The 23,879-nt window shown below is 38.1% G+C and overlaps 1 protein-coding gene across 2 annotated transcripts in view; it reads left to right on the forward strand.

Moving 5' to 3' along the window:
- Positions 1 to 23,879, forward strand: part of LOC118235584 (rho GTPase-activating protein 31-like) — a 221,010-nt gene that overhangs the window by 19,766 nt on the left and 177,365 nt on the right. For both annotated transcript variants that reach the window (XM_035433061.1, XM_035433062.1), the window contains exon 2: positions 19,474 to 19,576. In XM_035433061.1, coding sequence (XP_035288952.1) covers positions 19,474 to 19,576 — 103 coding nt within the window. The remainder of the gene's footprint in view (positions 1 to 19,473; positions 19,577 to 23,879) is intronic.

Below are 23,879 nucleotides of genomic sequence, written 5' to 3' on the forward strand. Positions count from 1 at the left end.
CATCCAAAGTCTTTGGATGGCAGTAAGACAATGATCCAAAACATACTGCTAAAGCAACAAAGGAGTTTTTCAAAACTTTTTCAAAAAAAAGTTTTTTTTTCAAAGCCAAAATCTGCAAAATTGTTTACTGCCAAGTCATTCACCTGTTGAGTCCAATTGAACATGCATTTCATATGGTGAAAAGAAAAGGCAATTTGCCTCTAAAACAAGCAGGCGCTGAAGACGGCTGCCGTACAGGACTGGCAGAGCACCAAAGAAGATATACAGCACCTGGTGATGTCTATGGGTCACAGACTTCAAGCAGTCATTGCATGCAAAGGATTTAACATGGTGACATGAAATGGGGCTGTGTATAGTGCTATAATTTCTATAATTTCTTTGATGAAACAAAGTGTATAAATACTTAAGTGTATAAAAATAAAATTTCACTTTAATGGAATGTGAAGAGTTTGATTACAATTGTGGAACACAGAACCAAAAAAAAAAAAATCTTTTGAATTTTTATGGAGCTCACTGTAAGTAAAACAAAGACTGTTTGACTTAAAAACTATACTGTGCAGGATTTTATAATATTTTCAAGGTAAAAGCAGTCATGCACACTAAGGCATATGTATGATGTACTGGCAGACTCTGTTTTTATGCACTTTCGCCAAATTTGTGCACCTTCATCTGTATTTATTCTAAAATGTGTTTGGGATGTTTCTGGTTGTGGCATTGTTTTCTGTGTGGGGAGGGGTGGGTGTGGCAGTAAAGCTAGTTAGTGAAGAAGTCCAGATACAGCGAAGCAAAAAGACAACCCGACATGGCTCATTCAAGTACTAGAGTTAACCTTGGAACTGCTTTTCCTCTGTGGTGCCAGCTGAAGTTAGCCAAGGGGATTAAAAGCAACACAGTGTTAGCTTGTTTTCTGTTGGACCTTACTGGCAGAGTGAAGCTGGCAACAATAAGGACTTTCCCAAGGGTCTGACATTTTCAACGTTAGAGTTCCAGAAATAAAACCACCATTACATTCAACATGAAATTAAGCTGTAATCAAATCTGCCTTCTTACTGAGCCACACAATAGGAGTCAACTAAGAATAAACTAGACATGGAGTGGCTATCAGCTGAGGTAGACATGCAAGCAAAGATGAAGACCAAGCACTGAAAGAGGAAACATGGAACTTACAGAAAACAGTACACAGAAAACCAGGTATGCTGCATAAACCAATAAAACTCAAGTGAGACTGATCAAACTAAAATGGCACACTAAGATTGGGGAAATGGTGGCACCTGGTGGAAACAACTCACACACAGGATAATACACCCCTTATTAAAAAAAATGAAGAGTACGTGTGATCAAAAGTAATCCCACTTATAAATTGAGTGGGAAAAGGTAACCTATGCTATTTTAAGTCATATGCTTTACTTTCACAGATGAAAATTGTAGTTCACATCTGAAAATCTAATTCGTGGAATGATCCCATGTAGATCCAATTTTCTTTTCACATGTGAAAATATTACATCTGAAAATACTGATGTTTTCATTAATGTGAAAATTGTTGTTCTGTGCAAGGACCCAAACGCAGACCAGGGAAATCCAAAAAACGTTGTCTTTATTCAGTCCAAAGTTCAAAGCCAGGTAATCAGAGATAGGACGGTACAAAATCGAGTTTCCAAAAGAATAGTCGTAAACGGGCAAAAAAATAAAAAACCAGGAGATCAGATAGGCGAAGGTACAAAGGAACAGGCAAAAGAGAAGTCAAAACAAAGCAAAGGTCACACCAGAAAGCAATCAAACAAAAGGGGCAGGCAAACTCGAAGTCGTACAGAAAGGGTGTCTCAGGAATCTCGATAAAAAAAGGCTTACAACACATCGGCACAGTGAATACGATCAACGTTCTGACAGGGAGCTGGTGGAAAAGACTGACATTTATACACTGGGGAAGGTAACAATCAAGGAGGGGTTACGTGAGTGAGGGCGGAGTAACAAACAACATCCAGGTGAAGAACATTAGGATAACTAATTAAATGACGGGACTGACAAAAAGCGGACTGGAATCACATAGACAACAATGATAACAGACGGCCTGGGTTTAGCAGGTAAAACACGTGCAGAGAGAGAGGTGCAGTTAGAGCAGTGGTGTCAAACTCGTTGCCATGGAGGGCCGTGTGTATGCAGGTTTTAATTCCAACCAATTAATGCTGCCTTAATTGAGTCCAATTACTCATTCAGCCATATGCGTTTAACTGCATTGAAGCACAGAATATAAGAACATTTTTATTTAGACAATGCGGGTCACCATAGACGTCGGGTCACCATTGTGCACAAACCTGCATCCCTAATTCAGCAAATAATTTAACTAATTATATAATCAAGATCTGAGGCTGGAATGAAAACCTGCATACACACGGCCCTCCATGGCAACGAGTTTGACACCACTGCTCTAGGTCATCTTCTATTTCTCCCAGAATGGTAATTATTTGTGGCTGGGTGTTTGTCACAGTCACAGGTGTTACAGATTCTATGATTTTTGCCTTTAAAAAAAAAAAATAATAATTTTAGAAATAAACTTTTAGCATACTCTATTTCTAATAACGTACTGTTACGTTATTAGAAATAGAGCATGCTAAAAGCTAGACGCATCCGTGATGGATAAAAGAGATAATGAGCACCAGCCTGTCAATGCATTTACCTGTATTTTTTACTAGCAGCAACTGCCCACTGATTTTTTTTTTTGTTGAAACTTCAAGCACTTGTTGTTGCTAAAGTGTTATACCATGTTATTTCAATCATTTCCCACTGCAGCATGTAACCAACCATTATTTGTGCAATCCTCCCTTAAATGCAGATGCATTAAAGACAGAAGTACACCTTCCAATGACTCATGTAGTTGGCAGACATACTGTGCTTACATATGACGCATGTTTTTGGGGCAGAATGCATCATATGTGCGCCCGAAACTAGTTGTAAAAGGCTTAGTACATCTTGCCCATTGAGACATATACAGTTTCTTGAGTATTTAGTCTTTTGTTCCTTCCTTTTGACTTTCTTTGGGAGGCATAGAGGCTTTTATTTTTAGCTATCATTGAATTGTTTTTACTGCAAAACCCATTTTGCTTCCTGAAGCATGCTCTCACCAATAAACATTTTTGTACTGTAACCAGAACCAAGCTATGAACCAAACTGTGACACAAAAACAACTGAACCATGAAGTTAGTGAATTGTTACACCCCTATTATGTATATATCGTGGATATGGGTCCCTGTTACGTTTTCAAGACATTTTCAACAAATTGTTACATATAGTCATTAGATCACAATTCACTGCGTACATTCAAAGAAATCATGAAACCCAAAAAAAATTGATATCAACAATGACACCCTTATATTAAATATATTTTAAAATGGAGTGTTATTTCTCAAAATCAGTTTTCTCCACATGAAGATTTCAGTGCAGGAGTAGGCTTGGGTGTGTCAATCTTCCTCTAAAACATACAAACGCTTTCTCACTTCCTGTGAACTTCCTGCACTGTGGAATTCACAGAGGCCAATGGTTAATTTTTTAAGTAAATTTTTTGCAGGGTTTTTAAACAACACATCCTAAGTAGAAACATCTGTTGTCCATATGGTTAATCTAATCATGTATATTACATGACTAGAAAGTATAATTTAATTAACAAATGTTCTATACTTTTGTGTCTAGAATACAAAATAGACACACTCAGACACAATTTAGAATTACAAATTCAAGCAATTTAAGTGCCTGCCATAAATATGAAAATATTATTACAAAAAGAGGGGAACAAAATAAATGTTAAAATTATGAAAAAACAATAAATAGAAGCAAACAAATGTATTCAGAATCAATCAGAATATATATATTTTTTATTGCATTCTCTGATTCACAAGCAGGGCGTCACGGTGGGGCGAGTGGGTAATAATAAATAATAATAATAATATATAAGCTTTATTTATATAGCATCTTTCATACATAAAGTGCTTTACATTCAGCATCCAAAGCAATTACAAAGAATTGAAAAGATAAAAATACAGAATACAGAAATAAAATTTTTTAAAAATGCAGACAAAGAAATCAGTAAAAACAAAAATAAAAACATATAAATATAATTTTTTAAAAATAAAAATAATAAAAACAGTGCTAAAAACAGTGCTGCTCGATATAATCTAGATTAAAAAGGTATGTTTTCAGTTGCCGCTTAAAAATGTCCACAGAGCTAGCCTTTCTGATATGAATTGGCAGGGTGTTCATAGTTTAGGGGCATAATGATTAAAAGCGGCATCCCCAATTTTCTTTTGTGAACTATGGAAACCATTAATAACCCACCTGCAGATGACCTTAGGGCTCGTGATGGGACATAAAACAGCAGGGGAATCTGAAATGTAAGAGGGTCCTAAATCATTAAGAGCTTTGTATACAAGTAAACTATTTTAAAATCAATTCTAAAAGATACAGGGAGCCAGTGTAGTGTAGCTAAAACAGGAGTAATATGCTCTCTCTTCCTTGTTTTTGTTAAAAGTCTAGCGGCAGAGTTCTGAATTAGTTGTAATCTTTCAATTGACTTTTTTGGAAGACCAGTAAAAAGAGAATTACAATAGTCCAACCTACTTGAAATAAATGCGTGGACTAACTTCTCAGAATCCTGTCTTGATAGAAATGGCCGTACCTTGGCAATGTTTCTTAGATGGAAGAAAGCAATCTTTGTCACCTTGTTGATGTGAGGTTTAAAACTTAGATCAGAGTCTAGAATTACACCCAGGCTTGTTACTTCTGTTTTAACCTGGGGAGCCATATTTCCTAACTTATTAAAGAGTGCATCCCTTTTGGCTTTGGGGCCAACTAAAAGTATTTCTGTCTTTCTTAGTTTCATTTAAAGAAATTATTGCTCATCCACTGCAGACAGACAGGTAGTCAGGGAGAATAATGCATTCGGATCATTTGGCTCAACTGCAATGTATAATTGTGTGTCATCAGCATAGCTGTGGAAATTAACATTGTGCTGTCTGATGACATGACCTAAAGGAAGCATAATGAAAAAAAAGGGGACCAAGGCAGCTCCCTTGTGCAACACCAAAAGATATGTTACATTTTTCTGACACGTGATCTCCAAGATAAATATAAAATTGTCTCCCTGTAATGTATGTTCGGAACCAGCGCATTCGGAGAGACCAACCCAGTTTTCAAGACGATTGATTAGGATATTGTGATCAAATATGTCAAAAGCTGCATTCAAATCTAAAAGAATAAGAACTGAAACCTTGTTAGCATCAGCACTAAGTCTAAGATCATTCACTATTTTAGTTAGAGCGGTCTCTGTACTGTGATTCAATTTAAAACCTGACTGGAACTTCTCTAGAGTACTGTTCTCATTTAGAAAGATGTTAAGTGATTAAAGACTACCTTTTCAAGTATCTTGCTCATGAACGATAGGTTGGATATAGGTCTGTAGTTACTTAAAGTAATAATCTCGAAGATTTTCATTAAAATAAATGTTTGTTAAGTCACTATCTATCGCTGAATTGGGTAACACAATGGTGATTGAGCCTATTATTATATTAATTTATATTATTACTATTATAATAATTCATGATTAAAGAACTGGATGTCTGTGGCGACATTCCCGGAAAAAAATCAGAAGCGGCGCATAGATAGTGACGCGTTTTCCATCACCCATCAGTGGTTGGTCCACCAGAGAGGGTAGGCGGAGCTAACGCAACAGGCTTGCTCTTCAACTCACTTGTGTGTGAGCGGCCTACTGTTTTTTCCGGTGTCTCCTAGCATTAAAGGTGGGGGGGGGGGGGGTTATGGAACTCTAATAAGTTTTTGTGTAACATGAGAGGTCATATTATTTGTTGATGTAGATTTCGTATTACATTTGATGACAATGTAACGCTAAATTACTTAGCTATTCGCACAGCTAACGCTAGCTACCGGACCATGTCAATAAAGGCAACATTAGTTTAGACAACGTTGCGCAGAGTATCCATCTCTCATATCAGGTAACGTTGCGTTAGCTAGCTAGCTAATGTAATTAACACAATCTAATGTCAGCTAACAATTAGAAAAAACGCTAGCTAACGCTACCGACCGGTACCGACCTTGCAAACTGTCTCTCGAATGCAATGCTACCTTGTTGCAGTGTTGCAATGTAGCTAACTAAAGACCAGTTCAGATTAATGATTCACAACAAGACTGGATGCAACTTGCAAAATTCCAAGATGTCTGATTGTAAACGTTCTAAAACTGCATTGGCGATTTGACAAGGTGGGTCTTTTGAGACCCTAGGCAACGGCTTCAGAGGCTCTGCAACTAACCAGTTCGCACCGCTGCAATTTTCTCTGCAACATTCTAAAACAGTTTTGTCTCTTTGCGAATCATTGACCTTAACTGACCTTAACGTTACGGTTATTTACATTGCCATCAAGTTCATCAATATATAAGCCGGGGTATAGGTGGAGCAGAGCCAGGTCTGATTTCTGTGTAAAGATGTCAAGCCGGAGAAAACTAAATAACGTCACACAGGCGACACTGGTTGGATCCGGTTGGATCTATGGGAAGTGAGGTCCAAAAACACACCTGCAATTACCGCTTCTCGCCATTGGTACCGCCAAAGAGAACGAAACTGAAATCTTCGAGATTGTAACTTTAAGGCACTTGAATCTAACTTTGATTTCTTCAATAGGGGTTTCACAGCCGCAGTTTTGAAAGCATTGGGAAATATTCCAGTCTCCAGAGATGTGTTAATTATCATTAAATATTATCTTTAGCAGGTGTGGAGACACTCTTAAAAACATTTTTGAAGAATGCAGTAGGAACAGGGTCAAGATGACATGTTGAAGGTTTACTCTGCGCTACTATCTTACAGAGCTCTGCCTCAGAAATGCTTGTAAAGCTTCTCATCAAGGCTGGCTTGTTACAGGGCAGATCATTTAAGTTACCAGTGTTTCTAACAATACCAGCTCTAATGGTTGTTATTTTATTATTTAAAAAATTAGCAAATTCCTCACATTTTGAGGCAGAAGCTTGGTTAAGAAGATTAGAGGCTGGCATGGGATTTAGTAATCGATAAATAGTTGAAAACAGTACCCTAGAGTTACATTACATTACATTACAGGCATTTGGCAGACACTCTTATCCAGAGCGACGTACAACAAAGTAGTACATCAACAAACCATAACCAGGAACAAGTATGATGAAACCCCTAGAGAGAAGTACCGGTCCAAGTGCACTGAACAACCGCATAGTTCAACTTGGACCCTGAAGGTTAAACTGATTAACACTAACACAACGAGAACAGCAACAACGTGGTCTATGGAAAAAATACAAGCAGTAGTTAAGACAGTTAATGCACCTAAGTCACCTACGAAACAGCTGCCTAGTTACAACCCTAAGCTTACAGTCGTTTACAGGGGGGTAGGGAGGGATGGGGAGAGGTGCAGCCTGAAGAGACTGAGTCTTCAGTCGTCGTTTGAAATGGGTCAGTGTCTCAGCTGTTCTGACCTCCACGGGGAGGTCATTCCACCATCGTGGGGCCAGAACAGACAGGAGACGTGTTCTGGAAGTGCAGGTGCGAAGAGGGGGAGGTGCTAGGAGTCCTGAGGTAGCAGAACGGAGGGATCTGGCTGGCATGTAGGGTTTGAATATCTTGTGGAGGTATGCTGGGGCTGATCCCTTGACTGCCTGGTATGCTAGGACCAATGTTTTGATGCGAGCTATAACAGGCAGCCAGTGGAGGGTGGCAGCAGGGGACTGACGTGGGAGTGTCTGGGGAGGTTGAAGACCAGACGAGCCGCAGCATTCTGAATGAGTTGCAGGGGTCTGGTGGCAGATGCCGGTAGTCCAGCCAGAAGAGAGTTGCAGTAGTCCAGACGGGATAGAACCATTGCTTGGACCAGGAGCTGGGTTGAGTTGCTGCCATTCTCTGCAATGACCCTTGAAAAGTGGGCTCTTCTTTCAGTGCGTATGCCATTATTAAATGTATTAATGCATTCATTAAGAATGCTCCGATGAACCTCCAGTCTGGTTGTTCTCCATTTTCTTTCGGCTCTTCTACATAATCACTTAAGCTCACGGATCGTGCTATTTATCCATGGTGCCGCTTTATCACAAAGCTTCTTTTTAACCTTAACTGGAGTGACTTCATTCAACATGTTACCTAACTTGCAATTAAAGGCATCAACCATCTCATTTATCGAGCAATTATCAGTACAGTCATCCAAGGATTTTGCAAGCTTAGAAAACTTACGTTCTACTGTACCATCTAAATATCGCTTTTGAATTCTGATTTCTTTTTTGTTACTGGAGATGTTTAACAGAACATCAAAGTACACACAGTAATGATCAGAAACAGTAATGTCAGACACTGAAACATTGTCGATGCTTATCCCTCGCGATACTACCAAGCCAAGTATATTACCATGCTGATGGGTGGTTTTCACTGACATGTTGAATTAATTCTAAGCTGTCTAATAGATTCATAAATTCCATAGCCTTGGAGTCAGCACTATTATTATTATGAATATTCATGTCTCCATTTAAAATTATTCTGTCATAACTAGTGAGCACAATGGATATAAGCTCAGAAAACTCAGGAAGAAATACTGAGGATTGCTTAGGCGGCCTGTATAATGCTAAAAAAAGCACGACTGAGTCAGCTTTAAGGGTAGCACTGTCGCATCACAGAAAGAAGGCTCTAGGTTTGAATCCGGCCCGGGCTTTTCTGTGTGGAGTTTGCATGTTCTCTCCATGTCCATGTGTATCCCCATGGCTCTCCGGGTCCTCCTGTTTCCTCCCACAGTCCAAAGACATGCAGGTAGGCTAACTGGAAACTCTAAATTGCCCATAGGTATGACTGCGTGAGTGAATGGTGCATGCGCCCTGCAATGGATTGGCAGACTGTCCAGGGTGTATTCCTGCCTCTCACCAAATTTACGCTGGGATAGGCGCCAGCACCCCCCGCTATTCCAAACTATGCATGTCCAGTAAATACACTTGTGAGCAAGTGTGCAAAATCTGAGGGTGATATTCAGACCTACTAAAGATCTATGAAGCCAAATGTAAATAGTGTCAAAATCTATCCAAAATGGCTAAACTGAATTCTGTAAAATATAAAATAATCATATATTTCATTACAAACGACTGGTTTGACTAATACAACTCAGTTTTGCATTCTTTACAAGTGGAAATAATTATTTTTTCATCAGTATAGGGTGATGGATATTTTGAGGTCCAAAATCTATCCAAAACCTCTCAGAAAAAGGAATGAAATGCTTTCTGTCCATTACAATGCATTTAAGTGTATCACTTTTTCACCAGAGCCCCCTTAAAAATGTTAGAATATGAACAAATGGCATAATGCAAAAGGATTATAACACTTTGGTGCACACACCTAAATATGTAATCATACACTCCTGTACTTCAATAAAACGCCACTTTCTCTTGTCCTGTACAGTATGTAATCTTTTGCTGCATGCCCAGGGATGGCATTTCTCTGTATTATGTTTCAGGAAATTTTACATTTATCTAGCACATATCAGTGCACAGTAAATTTGAATAAGTATTTGCCATGCCGATGTAGGCTCTAATGCCCTATCTGTGTACAATGAAAAGATAATATTCCACCATCAGGAAAATTCTGGCAATGTTATAGCTCCACAGCAAATCGGTGCATCAAAAATAAAACATGACTCAGCCACCTACGGATGCTTGTACTACAGCATGTGAAATATCCTCATTAGTGAATAGCGCTAACCTCTTGGACACCTCTTGGCCATTGTGAGTGGCATGAATTCTGACAAAGCTGGCCACAATGAGCTGCGACTAAAACAGTGATTAGCCATCAGCTAGCCCCCAGTACAGATATGCTTAGTATTATTAGCAAAGGCTAACAGTTGTAGATTTTGACCAATGTGAATATCGGGATGGCAGGTATACCATCCAGCCAAGTTATGCCTTGGCGGGGCTTGGCCGATGCCTATACAGCACCGAGAGTCAGGGTTCCCCATAGAAATAACCACAACAGCCACTGACTTTCAGCCCTTAAAACAACATTCATTTCTGTACATTCTGACCCCCTTTCAACACACAGAATTCATTAAAAACTTCACATGTCCAGACAATAAAGCCCCAAACTAAGGGGATTTTGTTCTAATGACCCGACGAGGTCCATGCCAATTCTTTCGAAGGGGACCTCGACCAATAGAAGTGGATGCAAAGGAGCTTTTGGGATGGCCGCTGGATTTACTTTTTGACATTCCGGGCACTCCGCACACCACCGGTGGATGTCATCCCGTATTTCTTGGCCAATAAAATTGAGCCATTATATGGCTGTGTCTTATCCTGCCCCAAATGACCTGCAATCGGATTGTTGTGAGCCACCTGAAAAACCATTTTCCAATGGCTTTTTGGCTGTAAATGTAGTGTGCTATCCTCGTTTGTATGTGGGTCCCGACTCACCCAATACAACTTATCTTAGCGCACATGCCAAATCTGGCCAATCCTTGCCCATTTAGGTACCCTATTTAAAGCTTTATAACTCCAGATGTGAACACCACAGATTTGAAAAATGGCTTTAATGAAGCAAGACATTTGTCCCAATTACAATACTAAATTAGATTAGATTATATTCATAATTTTGGAAAAAATAAAGTGCCACAGATGCAATTGTCTAGGCAAAAAGTCAAAACTGAATTTGATCGTTTTTAGTTTGTAATGAAATACTGAGAGATTGCATACATTTGAGGCCAAAAGTTTACATAAACCTAGGCTAAATACATTCAAACTCAATTTTTCACAACTCCACAGATTTCATGTTACCATATATTTCCTTTGTTAATTCAATTAGGGTACTTCATTTCCATAAGAGGTCATTTCTATATAATAGCTAAGAGACACATTTATTTCAGCTTTTATTTTCTATATCAGATTTTCAGTGGGTCAAAAGTTTACATACACTTTGTTAGTATTTGGTGGCATTACCTTTAGATTGCTTAACTTGAATAAAACACTTTGGGTAGTCTTCAACTAGCTTCTCACAATACTTTGTCTGAATTTTTTCCCATTCCTCCTGACAGAACTGGTGTAACGCAGTCAGGTTTGTGGGCCTCCTTGCTCAGACACGCTTTTTCAGTTCAGTCCACAAATCTTCAATGGGATTCAGGTCAGGGCTTTGTGATTGCCACTCCAATATTTTCACTTTGTTGTCTTTAAGCCATTTAAGCCAACTAATTGGAGGTGTGCTTAGAATCATTGTCCTGCTGGAAGACCCAGTAGCAACTAAGTTTTAACTTTCCAGCTGATGTCTTGAGATGTTCCTACAGTATTTCTAGATAATCCTCCTTCCTCATGATGCTAACTATTTTATGAAGTGCACCAGTCCCTTTTCCAGCAAAACACCCCCCACAACATGATGCATGCTTCACAGTTTGGATGGTGTTCTTTGGATTAAAAGCCTCACCCTTTTTCCTCCATACATAGCGCTGATTATTATGGCCAAACAGTTCATAAAATCATAAAAAACCCAGAACGAAGTTTGCTGTTGATCACCAAGACGAAAACCTAGCCTTTTGGAGGAGTGTTCTCTGGTCAGACAAAACAAAAATTGTACTGTTTGTTTATTTCGTTATTTAGTGTGCAGCATTTTCACTGCTCTGTTGGCATATCTTAGGGCTATTGTTGGGTTTATCTGGTTGCTATGACGGAATATGATTTTTGAGTGGTGAAAGAATATTTTTATGAATGCCCAGATAGACACTATTATCCATTATGTCATGGGTGGGGGGTGTAGTTGCAGATGAAACTGCAGGGAGGGGGTGCTTGTTAAATGAACGACCAGAGTGACAATGGTGACGCTGCAAAACTCCATATTTGGCATAGTTGTCATGTATCATCTACTAATGAATCTAAAACGAATATATTTTCAACTCATACTTTGGTTACAGGAGCAATGAATGTTTGAGTTGAACAATCTAGGCATGTATGGTGCAATTTTGAGTATTCCTGGACTTTCACCACTGCTGAGGACTGGTGAAGCAACACATGCCACAAGTTATATTTGGCAACCAGCAACTGGAAGACCAGGCCATGGACCTACCAGGTGGAGGGGTCAAACATACAGGCAGATAACCCAGCTGGAATACTAGGCTATAGACAATACCAGGCGGTGGGGTCAACAGAGCAGGACAAGACTGGACACTGACAGAAATAATACAACGTTGCAATGTATCAACAGTGCGACAGCACAAGAAATGAGCATGAATGTAGAACAGAATGTGAAAGAGGGGAAGTAAATCTTAGTTTGTAATTTGTTTACAAACAAAGCCCAGACTTAAGCCTAGAATTATTTTTACATTGCTGAAGATATTTTCTGTAGGTTTGTCATCTTTATTATGCTCATTCCGTGGTTTGATATGTTCACATTTTACCTTGTGTTGTAGATTGATATTCATTCGCTGAACGTTTGTTTGCCTTGAATTTTGAACATTTTATCTGCCTGTTTGGATTATACCCATTTTTATATGCCAGAGTGCGGGTCTTCTACATGATTCTACTAAAAAAAAAATCTCACATCTTTAGAAACCTGTGAATAAAGTAACAATTATTGAGACCATACTAGCTAGCTAGAGCTTTCTATCCACAGGACACTTGACTGCCTTTTTTATGTGTGCCGTTGTTTATTTAGATATGAAGCGTTTTATTATTAGCCATGACATCATCTTCCACCCCAACAATCGGCACAATTGGCACAAACCCAGCACAAACAAATGACACCACTTTGGGCCGATTCGGAGCTTGTTGGGGTGGAAGATGACGGCATGGCTAATAGTAAGACGCTTCATATCTAAATAAACATAACGGCACTTAACAAAACAAATACAGCACAAACCAGCACAAATGCAGCACAAACAAACGAGACTACTTTGGAACGATTTGGACAATGATGGGGTAGAAAATGACGTCACTGGTGAAAAAAGTAATGTTTAATATCTAAAGAATAAAAATAGCACATTTGTTTCTTTCAATGGCACAAATGAGCACAAACGTAGAACAAATGACCGAGACTACTTTGAAGCGATTTGGAGTTACTTGGGGTGGGAAGTGACGTCACAGCTCATAAAATAAAGAAACGTATCAAAAACCATACCGGCACAAATTATGATTTTTAAGGCACAAATCAGCACAAACACAGCACAAACAAATGACAATATTTTTATTCATGTTCTGATCACATGGGGTGCCAACTTCACAGAGGTGACAAAAAATCCACTTATGTCTGTGTTTTCTTCCTCCTCACTGATGTAGCAGATATATATATTTACAGTTAAAAAAAAAAAAAATCAGGGTCTCTCTGACTTCCTCTGCACAGCATTCTATGAACTCATTCTGAATCTGGGGACAAAGGTGCATTGCATTTTGGGGGGTGGTCTGCAGATGTTGCTTTAGGGCCAAGTTAAATTCTGCCTTCAAACTAACAAAGTGGTTCTCTTTGTGCTCTTTGATGCCCTGCTGTTGAGTTCTGCTTTGGGACGATACCTCTCTTTTCACCAACAGCATTCTTCTAATCAGTTTAGCCCTTTGTAAGAAAGCCAAAGTTTGAACCCTTAACCTTAATAAGGTGAGGCAATGAGCACAATGCCCAATGGGGATAGCTATGCTGCTCTGTTGCCACCCACCTATTTTGGAGCAAACATGTTTTTTCTTCATCTGTAGTACCTCACCCTGAATGACTTTATTCTTTATTGTCACAGGATGGAAGGGATGTGAAGTGACTCCTGTGTTTTCTTCTGTTTTCTCCTCTCTGACCTGCTCCTCTATATCCTGCTCCTCCCTGTCCTGTTACTCTATGTCCTGTTCCTCGCTGTCCTGCTCCTCTGTTTTCTGTTCCTCTATGCCCTGCTCCTCCCTGTTCATGTATATATTTCACTCATTTTTAGTAGTACCGTAGTGTAGGACTCAATAAAGGCTATTGGTGATAGCTAGCTAGTTAGCTAACTAGCTAAAAGGCAAACACACTAGCTAACAGCAAAGACAGCTGGCTAGTGTTTGCTTGTTCACACTAAGCCATCACCAATAACCTTGAGTCCTAGATGGTTTTTGTTTGGAAGAACACTAACGCAACAAGCATATGGAATGGCACACAATTCTAAACTTGAGCCCTCTAATGTTATATAACGGAAATTGGACAACGAGCATTTGCTAATGTTATGTCCATATTTAGCTAATGTTAGCTAGCTATCATCATCGCTTGAGTCCTACACTACAGTACTAAAATGAGTGAAATACATACATTGGCGTAACTGGTGTTCATATTGTATCTATGTTGTTGATGCTCTAGATAATGTTCTCATGAAAGTTTATTAGCAATAACGTTATGGTGAACTTTTAATGTTACTTTACCACACACAGTAGGCTGCCTACTCGATGCCGAGATAGCCACCTGCCGCTTCTGCATGATACCTGTCAGTTTCATGGAGGTGGGAGGGGCTGCACTAACACGCTCATGACATTCACCACTTTCACACATACACATACACACACAGTGACCCAGCTGGCAGGCAGACTCTCAAAGGAGACGTTTTCAACTCTTGATTATTTATACAGTTGTACAGTTACAATTTTATTTTTGAATATTATATATTTACCGAGGTACGGACCTCGGTGACCTCATAGCTGGGTACAGCTATGGGGAGCATGGTAACATTACTGACATTGTAAACAACCAGGAAGTGGTAGCCACTACACATGGTTATCTGGCTACACATGAATTATGACAATGCAGAAAAGAGTTGAGTTGCCTTATCGATAACTGGAAATAAGCAACATTACTGAATAACTGTCAACATGATCATACTCTAACTCTACTAAGATACTAAGTATTTATCTAACTAGCTGATTTGAAACTACCAAACTGGCTGCTACGTTTCATTCACTTGCGCTATCCACTGGACGACATGTGCTGTCCATTGGACCTATCTCTGGCAAGCCACTTTCAATCGCGCTCCCTATCCACTGGACCACACGCTGTTCATTAGACCTCTCTCACGGGGTTTCAATCTCTCTCGTGGGGTTTCAGTTTCTCTCGCTGGCTTACTGGATCTCTCTCGCTCAAAAATGGTTTGTTTCCTCTCACGTTTTTTTGACTGACTTTTGTCCACAATGGCGCCTCGTACTTTTACTAGCTATTAAGACTGCTAGGTGTACCATGCACCATGTTAGTTTTTACCCAAACCTCAGGATTAAATGTAGCCTCTGATGACAAACACATTTTCAACATTAAAAAATGCTAGTTATTTATATATAGACTACACAGCACTGTCTGTATGTCATTCATTCAAATCTAGGCCTGCCATTAAAAGTATTGATATCAAAATTTTTCCAAGTTACATGAAACAGGGTGCTGGGATATATAGCAACAAGTATTGAGTATAAATACAAGGAAGTTATATCTTATACAATACATTTGTTAGACCATACTTACAAAGTATTGTGTGCAGTACTGGGGACCATACTACAAGAAATATAAAGAGGCTCTGGGAAAAGTTCAAAGAAGAGCAGCCAAATTGATTCCTGGTATTAAAGATTCACCTGATATTTGTAATTACCACTTCCTTTTTTTGTTATTGCCATTTCATTGTTTGTAATTGTTACTTTGTATATCCCAACAAGTATTGAGTATAAATACAAGGAAGTTATATCTTATACAATACATTTGTTAGACCATACTTACAAAGTATTGTGTGCAGTACTGGGGACCATACTACAAGAAATATAAAGAGGCTCTGGGAAAAGTTCAAAGAAGAGCAGCCAAATTGATTCCTGGTATTAAAGATTCACCTGATATTTGTAATTACCACTTCCTTTTTTTGTTATTGCCATTTCATTGTTTGTAATTGTTACTTTGTTTTAACTATCTGTGTGTTTGATTGATTTTGATACACTATATATTATAGTGGTTACTGCCCCCTGTTGGCCCCCTGAGGCTTTATAAGGGGTCACCTGTTTGCCATTAACTATGCCCTGATGAAGACCAGGTGTTTCTGCTCGAAACATGTTGGCGTTTGTGGCGCTTGTGTTCGTACAGTCGTGATGAAATAAAGGCTTTTTAATTCATCTCCTTCGTTTACTATTTTGAGTGCCTGGATCTACATTTCTCTTCAAGATTACTTTGATTCCCTGTGATTCAAGAGCACCTAGTACTCGTGTTTGATAATGTTTTCTCCCGTGTGAGCGCTTGGTTGTCCTCTCCATTGCCTTGTCCTTGCAAGTTGTTGTATTTCTGAGTCAGATAATAACACTATATATTATAGCCTAGACTATTCCATGAATACTCCCATGTACAATAAAACACAAAGGTTTTACATTGATCTCAGTGAAGAAATAAGTCAATTAACTGGTCCATTTTTCTTGGAAAACCTGGCACTCTGTGTTGACTTTTCTCCATTTTGACAGTCACATGTCTCATGTCCCCAAGTGGACAAACCAGGCATAGCAAGGCCTTGTTATATGGAACTTCTCAATACAATGTTAAAGGCATAGCCCACTGTGCAGGAATTGTTTTACCTTGAAAATACTATTAAATAACCATACTAAGGCATATCCATGATACACTAGCAATCTCTGTCTTTATGCACTTTTGCCAAATTTGTGAACCTTTACCTGTATTTGTAATTCCAAAATGTGTTTGGGACCTTTCTGGGTGTGCTGTGGTTTTCTGTGTGGAGACGGGTGGATGTGGCTGCAGAGCTAGCTAGCAAATAAGTCCAGATACAGCAAAGAAAAAAGACAGCTCATTGAAGTACTAGATTTAAAGGCATGTACTGGATGATTTTTATCTGGAAAATATTATAAAATATCCATGCTAAGGCTTATCTATGATCTCTGTCTGGGTGTGTGCTGTTTTTTGTGTTGGGAGGGTTGAGTGTGGCTGCACAACTAGCTGGTGAAGTCCACATACAACGAAGGAAAAAGACCGACACGGCTTGTTCAAGTTAGCTAGTAGATTTTACCTTGGAAATGCTTTTCTTTGGTGTCACCTGAAGTTTGCCAAGGGGATTAAGTGGTGCAGAGTTGGCCTGTTTTCTGTTGGACCTGTAAGTAACATTACTGGTGGTGACAATAAGACTTTCTGGTGGGTCTGAAATTTTCAAATTTAAGGTTCCAACGATATTATGTTCATAATGGAAATAAACTATAATCTAATCTGCCTTCTTACTATCACTCACAGTTGCTTATTATATGGTACTGATGTTACCTTTAGCTATTCAGCTTCCTATGTTAGGTGGGGTAACTTACTCTGTGTGAGTGGGTGGGGTTAAAGGAGACTTCTTTGATTGTAAACACAGGCTAAGAAATCCTGCATAGTATGTCTTTAAAATATTTAAAAAGTATTCCACAGGCCAAATTGAACCCTTTGGCACGTCGTATGTTTGACAGCCCTGATTTAACCGACCTCGGGGTCGGTTGTGGCCATAGGTGGGGTCAGTTGTACCCCTTACTTTAAAATAAAAATAAAAGGAAATGATTAGTGATAAATTGCCACTTTTAAATAATTTTACATGTTCAGAAACGTTTTCTTAGACCTCCAGAAGTAAAAACCATTGAATACAATGTCTAACGACTAATTTCTATTCAAAATACTGTGATGTCAGGTTTCAGTTTCTCCTGTTTTGTCTGCACACAGTTTGTCGGTCTCTCTTTGAATAAAACTATTTGTGACACATCAATATGTTAAAATAATTGTTTATTTCAACAGAACTACTATGGCTTAAACAAGGCCAGTTGGCCAGGACCAATTATGACTATGTCTGGGAATTTAATGCCAGGCATTACATTAGTAGGCTAATAATAAGGAGGCATGAACATCATTTAGTTTCCTTAAAGCTAACTTATGCTAAGTGATAAAGATGTGAAAGCTTTCCATTACTTTTTGGAGTAGAAAAGCACAAGACTTTTAGCTTGTGCTTAAAAAACCTTAACAGTTTAAGTGTATACTCTACCAGTAGTCCCATAGATTTTGGCCCTCACAGATGTCAAATAACCAACTGCACAGACAACTAAAGCTTGTTTATTAAAATAAGACTTTTCCTTTACAAGCATACGAGTAATGTATATACTATGCTTCAGTAACGCAGTTTTTTTGATTTGTACAAATTTGTGATTGATACATAAAACATTAAAACTCTGATCTTTTAGCTTAAATACTTAATAGTTAGCTTAAAAGTTTTTTCTTCACACTGCTGTATTGCAATATTATGTTTTCAGAAAGTGAAAACTTTGGATTGCAATGTGCTTGCTTATGTCAGAAACTGTTGGAGATGGTGAAACACTAACAAATACTGTATGTGTACAAGGGTTCATATTAGGCAAAAATGTATTTCATAAATCTGAGCAGTTACATGAAGCAACCACAAGATATCAGTCTAAGAACAAAAATGATGTATATTCTGCAAAAACAAATGATATTAATTTGTTCTAACATTCTGTGTTCAGACTGAAAATTGATGAATCATACAACATGTAGTTGTACACACACGTTGTTTTCATACCTTAAAGTGGAATAAAACAATTTAACCCTAACTGCAAATAAGTTCTTCAAAGTAATGTATAGCAACATTAAGTTTGGCTTCAAAAATATGATGCAAAGCAATTGATCATAATATATTTGCCCAATATGAATACCAAATGCTAACATCTAAAATGAATGCAATAAATTTAGAATTTACACACGATAGCACTGGCAGGTGGATGTCTGTTATATATATAATATCTATTATATAACCAGACATATATATATGTTAAGTGGCTGTGAGTGCTGGCAATTGTTGCTTGCAGATATATTTTTATATATTTGTCACACTAAACACTGCCCCAATCAAACCACAGACAGGGCCTATAGACCCCAAATTAAAAATGAAATAATAATAATTAAATAATAAATAAAATAATAATAATAATATCAATATCTGGAAAAACACTCATCCATTGTAGAGATTTTAAACCTACTTGAGTGATCAATCTACAAAATTTTCAGAAAATTTGTGTGCCTTAAGGGTTACAATGTTCTTGAAGTGGTGCCCATTGTGGTATATTATTTTCCATTGTCCTTATTCATTTTTAGGTCTAAACACCTGGGTGATTCTCCATTGTGAGGCAATTAGCTCAAGATACTACTTCACAATTCTTCTTCCTCCTGTTCAGTACGATTCTGTTATCTAGATTATCACATTTTTACATAATTTCAAAATGTTTGGCCCCCATATAGCATTGCAAAAACTAGTAGCTGAAAATGAAGCATTGCATATTTCTTATGGATGAGCTGAACTTGGCCTGGAATCTTGCAATTCATAAAATATTAGAAAAGTGCAATTTACTTTTTCTTGATTCATTTCTTGATGTTTATATCAATACATTTAAAGAATAAAGTATGGAGTAGAGGCCACACACCTTTTGAACTAATTTTTTTTTTTTTTTTTGCAGTTCCTCAAGTTCTAAAGACCTGCGCAGAATTTATTGAGAAGCATGGTATCGTGGATGGAATATACAGACTCTCAGGGATCACCTCAAATATCCAGCGTCTCAGGTATCAATCAATCATACAGGAGTATGATGGTTTATAAATAGGGATGTCCTGCTCCGATCCACAAATCAGTATCGGCTCCCGATACCACCATATTTTCAATTGGGTATCAGCTAGGACACGCCCAATCTGATTCTGATCCTGTCTGACACTACAACACTTAATATGCATAGTAATTCTTGCCTGTAACAAAGCTTTGCCTCCAGACTTTCTGTTTACATCAATTGCCTGAATGCGGCGTTACTTCCATGAACAAGCACTATCCATTCAGCATTTGCATTGGAAAATCAAATCCCATCATACCTTCAATAATATGAAAAATATCATGAGTTTGGTCATATCACTTGGCTCTACTTCAGAGTCTGCCGCTTAACATTTGATAATTGTGCACTTGGAGACCAAAGAAAAACAAATACAGCCAGCCGTATTTTATACCTGTATTTAGGCCTATTTATATTCTCAAGCAGAATGATTTATTTATTGGTTGGGTGTTTTGTGTGTAGGCTAGCTGTTTCAATAATTTTAAAAGACAAATCACAAGATCTGTATTTGATCGGTATCAACCGATACTGAATGCTACTGTACTCAGATCGGATCGGGAGACAAAAACCTGGATTGGGACATCACTTGTTTATAAATGTATTTGTTTCATGTGAACCTTTATATGTCATGCAAAATACTGTTGTTTCACCAGAATTTTCTTATTTTAATTAGGAATTCAAGTAGCTAAATTGTTGGAACCCTGTCATTTCTGTTAAAATTCTAATATTACAATAAAAAAAACTATTTTTAGGGGTCCAAGCAACGAGGCTGTACATTGATTTTAATATTAGGGGCCCAAGTACCCAATAATACATTTTTTGTTGACTACTGATCCATGCACCATGGATGCTGGAGCCCAATTGTTTTTGTTAGAATTATTTTCCTTATAATAGGAGGTCCAAGCACCACAGGTTCTGAAACAACATTGATTTAATTAAGATTCCTTTTAGCTGTTCAGGTGCCGCACAAGTCATGAAACCCTATTGTTTTATTTCAGATTCTTATTTTATGGCTATTGACATGAGATTTTTCACTGGTATGTCCAAAGCTTAACACATATTCTAGAGTTATTTGGATGGTTGAACTCTACCACCACACACAGGTTGGACGCCTACTGGCACAATAGTACACATTCTTTTTGACATTCATGAGACCAGCCCCTTATCCTATTTTTCCCTAGAGCCAAAAAATGTGGTACACATAGCCCTTTCCTATGATGCTGATGTTAGCTCCCGATTCGCAGCTCCCAATTAAGTATTTCCAGTCCATCTTAAGTTAGTTGCGTTATACAACTGGATGGCCTTCCTTACGTGTTTGCAAAGGCTATAATGTGCTTTGAAAAGTGAGAAACTGAACAATGGTGGTAATGTGGGGGAAAAAACTAATTTATTTCGGTTACATTCACTTCACATGTCTTTTCAAGGCTGCAATATTAAAAGATCAGATACCCAAGTGTCACATGCATTTTTTCTCCTTACAATCTAATTGACTCAACATTGCATCATGTGTGTACGAGAGAAAAGGAACTAATGTGCATCTCAAATAGTGTGGGTGAAATATTACTGAACCATGTGCAAAGGACACTCCAAATTGTCTATATAAATAAATACAATAATGAAAGACTATTGAAAAATGGACAATGGATGGCAATTCCTCCCAAAAATGTAAAGGTCTCAAACTTTTGACACTTGATTATAAAAGAAAAGATCCTGAAGGTAGCACTGCCCTGATTTGGGTGAAATATTACTGAAGCATTTTCATATAATCCCACTCCAAACTATGTAATCCAATACAGGTAAAGTGAAAAAAGTACCCTTTTGGATTGCAATTTCTACCCAAAATTAAAAGGTCTCAAACTTTTGACACTAGTTCATGACAGAAGGGTTTCCTGATCTACATCCTAGTCCAATTTCTGTTAAATTTTACTGAACAATTTTTGAATAATCCCCAAAACCTTTTATATAATCCAATGCATAGGCCAAATGAGAAGTGAAATTTTGAATTGGAATTTCTCCCCAAATTTAAAAGTTCTCAACTCAGCTTGAGTCCTACCCCATTTCTGTGACATTTACTGTAGTATTGTTGAATGCTACAGTTGGTATTCAGGAATGGCATGGAGTTTCCTTAAAACAGTTTGTTTATATTATTAACAGTGGCATGTATTAATTGAATGGCAATTTTTAAGGACTAACATTACTCACCGCATAATTCCTAATCCTACAGTAAAAATATACAATCATCTTTGCATGCATATCTGGGAAGCAGGACCTAAAAAATCTATTTTTTCTGAAAACAATTTGATTTGATTATTTTGTGGAATTAAAAAAAACATCTGCATTCAACTTAATTGCCATTTTGGAGTATTGAATACTCCATTTTGGAGCATTAATTAATTTATTATTATTATTGTGTGGAGTATCATAATCAGGTTACCATAAAGAGTAATGTAGAACAAGCACTAAAATTTTAAGTGCAGATACAGACGGGTGAAAAATGAACGAAAAAACCAATGTAAAGTTTCTCAGTAAGGTGTTAGGCCAAACTCTCCAATTTGTGTTCATTTGGCTTGAGATCTGGTGACTGTGAAGGCCAAAGCATATTATTCACATTATTCAGTGACCCCTCGTGCCCTGTGGATGGGGGCATTGCTATCCTGGGAGAGACCACTCCCATCAGAATAGAAATGATTCATCATAGAATAATGGTAATTGCTCAGAATATCTTTATACTGATTTGCAGTGACCTTTCCCTCAAAGGGGACAAATGCACCCCACAGCATGACAGAGCCACCAGAACCCCTCAGTGTCGGGGTCAAGCATTCAGGCCTGTATCATTATCATGGTGTATGCCACACATGCAGTTGTCAAGAATATGGTGAAGGATGGCTCACCTGATCTGTGGGGCTTTTCATTAAAGTTTTGAGCGACTTTAACTTAGTTATTGGACATAGCCCAAAACAAAACTTCAAGCACTGTCCTGTTGCTGTGTGCTTAGTTTTATTTTATTGCTATCATTGATTATTTTTTTATCATTTTCTCATTTTCCATGCATCCTCCATTACAGCATACAACCTTTTTCCAGTGAGTGATTCTGATGCCAACTGATCCCTTACTAAAATTCACTATGGTTTACTATGGTTTTTATGAATTAATCATTACATTTATATAGCACTTTTCCAGATGCTCAAAGTTCTTTACAGTGATGAGGAGGAACTCACATCACCCACCTGGGTGATGCATGGCAGCCATTTAGCGCCAGAACGCTCACCATAGAAATTAATGGAGGCGATTATGAAGTTGCTTCTCGACGGAGGATGTGTGGCTTCAACTTTACTCTCGCTCACAGTCGCTCATTTCACACTACTAATGTTACATCTAGCTATCCAGCTAACTACATTAGGTGGGGGAATCGTGAGTGGGTGGGGTTGGAGGAGGAGACTTCTTTGATAGCAAACACAGGATAATAAATCCTGCATAGTATGCCTTTAAGCAAGTAGCTAGCTAACTAGCGAATGTTTCTTAACAACTGAATATAAGAAATTTGCCAGCTATCAATGGGTGTCATTCACGAAATGTGTACAATCACATTTGATCATAAACTGTGTATAAGAACATTTCCAAGAACATATCGGCATTCATAATTTTTTTCTTATCTGTATTTGTTCATGGCTGTTTTTCCTTATGGTAATCACATGAATAGGATTACATGTAAAATGAGCACAATCAGCATTTATATTCTCATTAACCTGGGATATGCACAAAAACAAGATCTGCACATGTGTCATGAATCCCATATTGGTTTTTTGTTGGAAATTTTTGAGAACAATAATAATAATAATTTAAGACATTTTGTGAATGAGGCCCATTGTCTGAACATTCCCTAAAAATAAAATTTAGAAACATGGGGCAGGCATACATAATTTGTATTATATATGTATTCAAAAAATGAAAACCTGGCTCTTCAAGTTTGCTGAGTTTCGCCATTATGCTCGTAGACAAGCGCTGCACATTGCTTCGTAAATCCCCTCCACCACCCCAGCTCCATCCCCATGCGTCAATAATTTGCATTCTCCATTGCTATGTGTTAAGAATTTGTATTGCTCCATCCCCATGTGTTAAGAACTTGCTTTGCTGCTGGATCTGCTCTGTGTGTACCCCTCTAGGGGGGTTTGGCTGCTGGTTTCCCGGCCTTATCCACGCGGGCTGCGTGGTTGGCGGGAGAGCTCCAGAACAGAGCCATACCGCCAAACATAACTGTATTGCCT

This window comes from Anguilla anguilla, chromosome 9, assembly GCF_013347855.1.
Source record: "Anguilla anguilla isolate fAngAng1 chromosome 9, fAngAng1.pri, whole genome shotgun sequence".
In the NCBI taxonomy this organism is placed as follows: Eukaryota; Metazoa; Chordata; class Actinopteri; order Anguilliformes; family Anguillidae; genus Anguilla; species Anguilla anguilla.